Source organism: Ammospiza nelsoni, chromosome 16 (genome assembly GCF_027579445.1).
Source record: "Ammospiza nelsoni isolate bAmmNel1 chromosome 16, bAmmNel1.pri, whole genome shotgun sequence".
NCBI classification, from domain to species: Eukaryota; Metazoa; Chordata; class Aves; order Passeriformes; family Passerellidae; genus Ammospiza; species Ammospiza nelsoni.
The window spans coordinates 12,510,793-12,520,382 of record NC_080648.1 but is presented as its reverse complement, the minus strand read 5'-3'; the positions used below and the strand labels follow the sequence as shown (position 1 = coordinate 12,520,382).

At 49.9% G+C, this 9,590-nt stretch overlaps 2 protein-coding genes across 3 annotated transcripts; one reads left to right on the top strand and one right to left on the bottom strand.

The window, feature by feature from the left end:
• Positions 1–1,148: 1,148 nt before the first annotated feature.
• Positions 1,149–4,477, top strand: MRNIP (MRN complex interacting protein). Its single transcript, XM_059483693.1, has 7 exons — positions 1,149–1,208; positions 1,313–1,372; positions 1,514–1,611; positions 2,788–2,857; positions 3,116–3,249; positions 3,493–3,595; positions 3,818–4,477. Exons 1-7 carry the CDS (start codon positions 1,149–1,151, stop codon positions 4,370–4,372), a joined length of 1,080 nt encoding a protein of 359 aa, XP_059339676.1. The 3' UTR covers positions 4,373–4,477.
• Positions 4,478–4,935: 458 nt separating this feature from the next.
• On the bottom strand, positions 4,936–9,290 carry SQSTM1 (sequestosome 1). Of its 2 annotated transcripts, XM_059483691.1 has the most exons (8): positions 9,052–9,290; positions 8,814–8,909; positions 7,796–8,025; positions 7,531–7,687; positions 6,974–7,063; positions 6,297–6,541; positions 5,864–6,071; positions 4,936–5,247 (listed from the first exon to the last, which is right to left on the bottom strand). In XM_059483691.1, the coding sequence occupies exons 1-8, from the start codon at positions 9,227–9,229 to the stop codon at positions 5,090–5,092; spliced, it is 1,362 nt and encodes a 453-aa protein (XP_059339674.1). In that variant the 5' UTR covers positions 9,230–9,290; the 3' UTR covers positions 4,936–5,089. The 2 variants fall into 2 exon arrangements, with proteins under 2 accessions (XP_059339674.1, XP_059339675.1); XM_059483692.1 differs by lacking the exon at positions 6,974–7,063.
• Between the last annotated feature and the right edge of the window lie 300 nt (positions 9,291–9,590).

The window sequence follows — 9,590 nt, the reverse complement described above, 5'->3', positions numbered from 1 at the left end:
CTTTAATTTTTTCTTCTTTTAAATTTATTTTATTTTCTTCATATTGTATTTTTTTCTCTTTTCTCCTTTCCCTTTTTCTTCCCTTTACTTTTTTCCTAGTTTATTCCTTTATTTTCTTTCCCCCTTTCCCACCTTTCTTTGCCCTCTTTCCCCCTTTCTTTTTCCTTTTTTTCCTTATTCTTTTTTCCCCTTTTCCTTATTACTCTGTAGATTGACTTTTTACATAATGCAAACTGTTAAAAACGGGAATCACACTCCCGGTACTAAAAGTGATTTCAGCATTTGTTACATTCAGGTCTAAAGCACAGGGACCCGCGGGCCGAGCAGGAGCGTTCCCATCGAGGACGCTGCAGCGCCGGCGCTGGGGCTGCTCAGCAGGGATGGCCCCCATGGTCCAGGTGGAGCGGCACAAATTCACTGGGTCAGATGCCCTCTTTTTATCCTGTTTTTTTTTTTCCCTTTGGGTTGGTTTCTGTTTGCATCCTTCATGCGCCTGAAGGTTTAAGGCGCTCGATTCGCCCTTTACAGTTCTGTCCAGGCTGGCTGGTTTCGCTCGGAGGTGCTGCACTTTACTGAGGTATAACACGGTACATTGAGTGCCCTATTTCTTATAACGACCCTTTTTTACAATATAACAACCAAACTGACAATGCTTAACAATTATCACCTATTTTACAACAGTTCCTAACCTATTTTTGACACAGACCAACATCTCCAGGTCGGTGCAAACCTGGCCGGTGCCGATGCGGCTGCAGACACGAAGGTCACGCCCGGGCAGCCGGTCCCCGCAAAGCGGGGTCTGGTCCTGTGAAGGGCGCTCGGCGGTGACCTGATGTGTTTGGTTTGTGAGAGGGGAGAGCCCGTCGCGGTGCCGGTGTCCCGGCCCGATGTCCCTGCCCGGTGTCCCTGCCTGGTGTCCCTGCCCGGTGTCCGTGCCCAGTGTCCCTGCCTGGTGTCGCTGCCTGGTGTCCCGGCCCGATGTCCCTGCTCGGTGTCCCTGCCTGGTGTCCCGGCCCGATGTCTCTGCCCGGTGTCCGTGCCCAGTGTCCCTGCCTGGCGTCGCTGCCCGCTGTCCCGGTGTCGGTGTCGCTGCCCGGTGCCGCCGCTGAGGGGCGCCGGCGGCTCGCTGTGGGAGTCACGTGACCGCAATGGCGCCGCGGTTCTGGGTTCTGAGGTGTTGCTGCTGCCGCCGCTTCCAGGGGCAGCAGGTGGGGACGGGACGGGACGGGACGGGACGGGATGGGATGGGAGGGACGGGGCGGAACGGGAGCAGTGGGTCCCGGCCCTGACCGACCTCTCTGTTCCCTCCCAGGCCAAGCGCAGCGGGCGGTGGAGCTGCAGCGTGTGCGGCCAGCGGCAGGCCGTGCAAAAGGTGAGGGCAGCCCTGCACCCTCAGCCGCGTGTGCTGGCCCTCGGTGACACCTGGCCCTCGGTGACACCTGGGCTGTCGCCTCAGCCCGTGCTGTGCCCCTCTGGCTGCTGCCTCAGCCTTGTCCTCATTCATTCTGTGCAGGTTTATGGGCAGGGCTCGGGCCTGGAGTGCAGGCGCCACGTCCAGAAGCTGAACTTGCTGCAGGGTGAAGCAGAGGAGGCGCTTGGTTGGACACCTTGGTACGGTGTTTAACCTTTACCTGCTCATTGCTTTTGATGTGCTGCAGCTGATTTGCACCTTCACATGCCCAGTGCCTGCTGGCCAACCCTAGCATGTTACAGCCAGGTTTTCTGGCCTGTGGAGAAGCCTTGACCCTGCTGGTTTTGGCCTCACCTCATAGGAACAAGCTCTGTGTTTGGGGTTTAGTGTCCCAGCATGTCTCTTTAGATAAGGATTTCTTTCAGATAACTATAGGTGATCAACAATTGGTCAGGCCTTTATTTGTTCATATGTACACAACAGAGTTTGGGTTTGTTGGTTTTTTATTTTTTATTTAATTCGGTCTTTCTTATGTACTGTTTGATGAGCTGACTGTGGAGATGTCCCTTTTACACATTACATCCTCAAAAAACATCCATTTGAAGAAGTTGCTGCCTAACTGTTGGCATTTAGAGAGTTCACAATGTGAATCGGTTGAGTAATCACTGCTGCTAGTGATAAGAGACTTGTTCAGAGCAAACACTTCAGTGTAATTCCTGCTGGGCTGGAAAATCTGAGTAGCACCTTCCTGTTTATTTCATTTCTGAATCTGTTTATAAGTCATGTAATCTTGAAATGGTCTTGAACTCGTCCAGCCTCCTTTTTACTCAAAGTTATTTTCAGAGATCAGTCAAGGGTAGTTATATAAGTTGGTTGTGACTACACAGTGCTTCACAGTTAGGCTTGGGGAAGAAAACTCATTGTTCACTTTATCAAAAAGTGTTGCTATTTTTATTCTCAAAGAATTGTGAAATTCAAAACATTATGAAACAACTTCCCTTTTCCTTGCTTTCATGGGATAAAATGAGTGAGTTTAAACTGTTGTAGCAAATGAGCACTGTTATATCCCTCGTTATGATCAATTAAAATTTATAATTTCATAATTAGTGGCTTTAGATCAAACTTGCAATTTTGTACAGCAACAAGGAGGGCTCTAACTAGAGCCTGTAACTAGATTTAATCAAGTATTTGTGCAATGTATCTTGTAAATCATTCATTTAGCATAAGTTTTTCTGTTTTTTCTGATATGTCTTCTATCCAGTGTTCCTATCCATGCTTTCTATTCAATCCCTTGTGCTATGGCTGGGTGATTTGAAGCCTATAAATCAACAGACAGGAGTGTGTTCTAGAAATTGTAGTTTAAACCTCTATTTTAGGTGTGTAGAAGACTCTGTAAATGACAGCAAAAATAGAGCAGCACAGCATGAGGACAGTTCAGTCCAGCAGGTAAGATCCCTGCAAAGCTGAGGTAAATACAAACCCATTCTGTCCTGGGTGAATCCTGGTGAAACCAGTGACCCCTTTATGTGGTTCAGACAGCTGAAATGGTGTATCAAATCAGATAAACTATTTGATAAATCCTGGGAACGACACAGGAGTGCCATCCTAAACTGATTCATGATTTGAGGCATTCAGCACCTGTAACAATACCAAAAATGAGAACCCCCATGTTTTGCTGGTTTTAGTAACTCTCCAGTGTTGTAGGAGGGAAGGACAGAAGGCAGTCGCTGGAGTAAATATCTGGACCAGGAGAGTGAGGATCAGGAAGATGAGGAGGAGGCAGCTCTGGAAAGGCAACAGTTCTGTTCCCAGAGAAAGAACACTGTGGGAGAGCAAAGGTACAGAGAGAACTTGCTTTTGCAATTCCTGCCCCTGAGTGGTGACACTTGATTTGGAGGTGTGGGAGGGAGCTCAACTCAGATCTGAGCTTGGGTGCAGGTTGCAGTGTATGACCTAAGCTGAGGGATTTGGTATTTGGGGACAAAGCCATCCATTTTATGAACCTCTCCTGTGAAAAGAGTCTGTGAAAAGAATCACAGTGGATCTAATCTGTCCTCTTTGGGAATGGTTCTCTTGGCCAGGAGACACCCGAAGCGCTTCCTCTACAGCAATGTTCCAGAGCACGCAGAAGAAAGTGGAGTTTCTCAGCTTATCTATCAAGCCAAAAAAGTTAAAACCACTGAGGTATTTTAGCTATAGAAGATGCTCCTGACCTCTTTTGTATCATCATGATTTTGAATTTTTGTGAGTCTTTCTCTCTTCTTCTCCAAGCAAGCCAATGAATGACTGGGGAGGAAAAAGAATGTGTTGGGGGTTTCTCTCTGAAAGGTTTTATTTAGGCAAAGCTAATGCCACCTTTAATGCTTCTATGCTGCATTTATAACCAAGTTCTCTCCTTTCTTACAGTGCAAGAAATACTCTGTAGCAGTGCCTGATGGAGATGCTGGTTCTGTGGTTCCTGCTGTCTGTGAGACTGTAGTGCCTGAGGAGAATACACAGCCCCCAACAGCTTGTACCAAACCATCCAAGTGGGGAAAATATCTCTCATCATCTGACAACTCTAGTGGAAATGCTGCTGCAGTGACCATGGCACTGCAGGAAGGCAGTGGAGGTGTGGAGCTGGACAGCACAGCTGCTGGTGGGGCCTGGAGGTGCTCAGGACAGGCTGGAAGAACTCTGCCTCAGGGTACAGGTTTTAAATTCAAAAAGTCTGTTTCTAGCACTGAGGATCTGGCCTCAACACTGCCCAGCAGCAGGTGCTCAGTTGAGGATGTGCTCAGAGAGTCTCACAACCAGATGTTAAGGGTGGGATCTGCTGCAGAGAACACTGCAGGAAGGTGCTGCTTGGCTACCACAGGGAGGCCAAACACCCTTGTGAAATCTAACCCTGGACCAAAGCTGAGCAGCATTTCTTGTGAGCAACTCTTCTGTACAGGTGAGGAGTTTGATGATGATCTCTGAAGTTCAGGCATCTTTGGCATGTCTTTCTTGGTTCTAATGTATTTGAGGTGTTATTTACTGAGACAGTTTTGAACTAAAGGTGGTTTCACTCAAAGCCATAGAGAACTGCACTATTAAAGTTGTTTACTTGCTTGATGGTTGTTTGGGGGGGAAGGGAAGGAAGGGGAAGAGACTGTTGCTCTCAGGTTACAGGGTTGTCTAGCAACCTCAGCAGCTAGAAATAGGAATGGAATTAGGTCAGCTTGGGGAGAGAAAGCTCCCAGGCTTTAAGGATTCTTGGCCTGTACAATTAAATTCTGGGATTAACTCCTCCTTGCAAACTACAGCTCTGTTGAAATCTCCCATAACCCTTTCCTCCAGAGCTGTAAGCAAGCTCCAGAGCCAGCAAAGCACTGGATTTCTCTTCCTAAGTGTAGCCCTCAGTGTACACCAAAGATGTGCAGAAAGCAGTCCTGGGCTGCTTCATGCTGTCATGGTTTGACACTGGCACAATGCCAGTGCTCTCATGAAAATACTTTCTTTTCAGCCCCATCCATAAATAATGTAGCTGTGATACTGAAATGTTCCAGACACATGACATGCAGTAGTATTTATTTTTCCTCCATTCTACAAGCACTTAAGAACACGAGACAGAAACCCAGAGTAGGAAGAATGATGAACCAAAATAGCTCGTGCTGCCTTATCTGCTTTCAGCTAGAAAAGTGCTTTTTGTTACTACTACAAGTGAGGTGGCTGCTTAGAATACTGGATGGCATCTAGTGCTGCCCCAATGTCGCAGTTCTTGGTCTGCAGGAGCCGAGTGAGCCATCCACCCTCATCAGAGAAGCCCATGGAGAGCATCTGGGACAGAGACTCGATGAGGCGAGGGTCAGCTTCTGTGGGGAGAAGAACAGAGTTCAGCTATTTCATGTAATTGGAAAACCAGGCAAGGCTTTAATAGCACTCTTTGAGAGGAGACATGCTCTTCTTTGTCTCCCAGGAGTGCAGATGTTTGAGATAAACAATACATAATCAGAGCTAAGGAAAGTGCTTAGTCAGGCTCAGCTGGCCTTGCTGTGGGACTCTGGTGCTGCTGATGTCAGTTGAGGGGCCTTGGATACTGTTACTGGCTCCCACAGCAAAGCGATGCCCTAAAGCCACAGGATGTACTGGTCCACATCCTGCATTAAAAGGTTCTCTTGAGCAGTACACAGCAAGGACATGATTGAGGACAGCACCTATTTTGTGTGGCTCAAATGGCATTTTAGCCCAAGGTCAGATATCTGGCTAAGACTTAGCAGCCCACATTCAGGACAGGAACCACCTGATCATCTCCAACAGGGTGCAAGAGCTGCCAAACCTGCTCAAGTCAGGGACAGGTTTAGCTCTATCTTACACAACCTTTGTTTTTACCACCTCTAGAACAAGTCTGCTTGTGTCAGGCCAAGTTGGCAGTTCCCAAGGCAGAGTTACAGTTACTCTTAGCTCTGAAAGCTGCTCCCACTCTCCTACCTGGGGGCAGGTGTGGGTAGAGAGCAGCTTCTCGCAGTCCTGTAGGGCCTGGCTGGGGAGGATCCCGAGGCACATCCAGGGAGCTGGGACCATCTGTGTCTGGCATCTGCAGAGACTGCAGTTCACCTGTGGAAGGATCCACTTCTTTGGACGATAAGTGGGTCCAGTCCTCCTCTCCCCCTGATGAACTGCTAGACTCACTGTGTTCCTAGAATGGAAAAAAAAGGGTCCAGGTGCTGTAGTGCTTTCCAGGCAGTATGCACATTCCTACTATTTGCCTTTAATGTAAAGAATTACATCCACAAGAAGTCCCACCACTTTTGCTGTAAATCTGCAAAGGTGCTGTGTATCACTTAATCTGCTCTCATCTTAATATTCACCCCCACAGTACATGCTAAGTGATTGTATTCAATTACTGTTGTAGTTCACGTACCTGGGAGTGGAAGCTGCCATCTTCCATTTGTGTGGGCACAGGATCTACCACCATGTCTTGCATCTGTTCTGCAATGACATTTACTTGTGCAGCAGACTCTGTGTTATTCCAGTCTGCTTTGGTCTGAACATTCTGGGTTGGAGCACTGCTGGTTGCCTCAGCACTGGTCTTCTCTTGGTTGGCAGAAGTGGGAGTCACTTTGCTTCTCTGTCCTCCATGTTCCACATCAATATCAACTTCAATACCTAGAAAAGCATTTGAGGTAGACAAAGTCTTAAGAGGTTTTTCCAAAGCACAGTCCTAAATGGATCAATCCTGCTCTACACTCTTAAAGTTTGTCATTCTACAGTCTGCCATGTAACATGCAGGAATTAAAATGCATAGCCTTCTTTAATAATATGTCCACATAAACCAGGCAAAATCCAGAGTCACCACTGACTTGAAGTTAGTGTTACAGTGCTGACAAATAAATGAAATCTCTCCTCATTTTTTCTCAAAGAAAATGTACTGAGTGGCTGTTCTAAGCCTAAGCAATATTAGTATCCAAGTGCAAATTAAGCCTTTGAGGCTTAGGACACAGGAGGCAGTGCCAAGACCAGTCACAACTGACTGCTGCTCCTGCTAAACAGACCTGTAAGCCAGTCTCAGGGACTGGTAACAAACTGTAGGTCACTTACCCAGGGGACTCAGAAAAGCTGCAACACTCTCCCCAACATTCTTTAGGAAGGTGACATTGGGGTCCTGAGGCTGGCTGTTAGTAGAAGCTTCTAGAAAAACAATTTCTGTTAGCACACACAAGCTCTGAGGGAAAGGGCACCTGCAGAGGGTGTGTCCCCACAGGAGCTTAGTGCTCATTCCTGTCACTCATACACTACAGAACAAAGCACTACAGAGAAAAACTAACTGAGCTACCTCTGTAGAAGAAAGCCAGCATTAGCATTGTTATGGCTCATTACCCATGCTGAAAGGCAGATCTGGAGTAGAATAGTGACATGCTTGACCTAACAGCTCAGCTTGGTTGGGTTCCAGATACTTTATCTGCATCCTCATTGACTGCACAGACCCAAGCACACCTTAAAGTAATCACACTTAGTGCTGAAAGGTGCCAATTATTTCAAGCAAATTAGATTCGTTCCTTTGTTTGTCTTCCCACCCAGACTCTACCCTGTCCTGCAGAACCTCAGCTGGTCTGAGGCTCCACCACCACCTTGTCTACCAGGGCATCTCCTCTCACCTTCAGCAGCAGGTGCACTGGGACCTGCAGTGGTGGCTTCAGCTTGCTCCGAGTTCTGGCAGGGAGCTGCAGGCCCAGGATAGCCCCAGCAGTGCATCCATGGGAAGGGTGGAACTCCATGGCGCATTTTACGGAGCCAGCGTCCTCGGGGAAGCCACTGTAAAGGGTGACACTCATGTCACACTGGGTTCTGAGCAACTGAAACTCCTAACTTGAATCTGGAGAATCTCTCACTCATCGGTTACCCCTGAGAGATTTTGCTCACCTCAAATGGATTAAGCAGTGGGCTTTGGAACATCACCATGTTGTGCTCCTTGTGGATGCCCTTCCCCTCACAGGTGCTGCACAGGTCATAGTCTGGACAGACACTGCACTTGAACCTGGTGCCCACCACAGGTCCCTCACAGCCGTCACAGATGACGTTGGGGTGCACCATGTTGCGGGGAGGCTCCTGGCTGCACTGCGAGCGGTGCTCCCGCTTGCACTCCTTTTTCTCTGTTAAGGAAAGGAAACTTCACATCAAGATCAGGTTACTATTTACAGCCTGGAAGTCAGGCAGAGGAGGAAGCACAAACAGCCCATCAGAGCAGTGCTGACTTAGTAGGTCAGTTTATTTTTACTGGCTGTCAAACCTAAGCCAGGCTCATGTAAGAGACCTTAAACCACGTGCAAAGAGGTCTTGCAAAGATACCTTCTCCTGAAACCAAGCGTACCTTTTCCTAAGTATCTCTTGGCATGCTTATTTTAGATTAGTACCACCTCATCTGGCTCCTCGTCCTACCTTCCCAAGCACTGCAAGAACAAAATGTTTCTGGAGAAGGAGTTAGGAACGCGGATGCCAGGAAGCATTAACATGAGAATGGGGACAACAGGTGTGGCTCATTATATGGACTGCAGATAAAGCTTTGACAGCTTCTACCTGAACACAAGGGACTGGGGAGAAACTATGCCCTGGGAAAGTGGAATTAAGGCTAAGACGTTGTTGTGAATAATTAGGATACCAATGCCAGTTTAGCGTATCCAGGGAACGAGAATGACAACAGAGCTTCGCACTGGGCCAGCTGATAGGGCTAGGAGGAAACCTGTGGCTTGTTTATCCCAACTCAAATTCATGTTCTGTCATATTACACTGCCCTTTATTTAACCTCCCCCGCAGAGGCCGCAGTTTGTACCAGGCCCTCGAGGACACGGGGAAGGGCCAGGGCTGGGCTGGCTCGCCCGCTTTTAGGAGCGCTGCCAGGAGGCGCTCAGCGCTCAGCCGAGCCCCGCCGTGCCATCCGTACCTTTGATATAAACACGGAATACGCCATCCCGCACGTAGGGCATCGCCAGCTCCAGCTCCTCGTCAGAGGAAAAAGCGATCAGGTCCCCGTCCTCATCTGGAAAGGGCGAAGCACAGGATGAGGGGCCTGGTCGGGTGTCACGGGGGGTAACGGGGTACCCAGAGCCCCGCGCCCCGAGATCTGCCACCCCCGGGGCACCCCCGGGCCCGGCCCCAGCAGCGGCCCGAGCCCCGCTCACCCTTGTAGTGCATGCGGAAGGCGGGCGGCGGCCCGGCCCGCAGCAGCCCCTGGAAGAGCTCGGCGACGCGGTCGTAGATGGCCCGGTAGCGAGCGGGCGGCGGCAGGGTGAAGCGGCGGATCTCGCGGGCCGTCTCCTCTTTGCCCAGCAGGTAGGCTTTCACCGTCAGCGCCGCCATGGCTGTGGCGCAGCAGGAATTGCGGCCGGGAGCCGAGACGCACACAGACACCCAGGGCGGAGTGAGCGGCGGCGACAGTGCCGCGGCGGCTGCGATTTTATAGCGCACGGCGCAGGCCGCGCCCCCAGCAGAGCGCGTCCCCTTCGCTCCGGCCCCGGCTCCGCCCCGGACCCGATCCCCGTTCGCGTCCTGCTCCGTCACCGTCCAGGGCGGACGGGAAAGCGCTCAAGGCACTTTTTCCTGCAGCCAGGAAAACCTGTGGATACGGCAAATGCCCCTTGTGTCTGCTCCCTGCCCTGCTCGGCCTCGGGTTCGCGTTTGGCGGCGCGGGGTTGCTGTGGTCTCCAAAGAACCAGCGGGG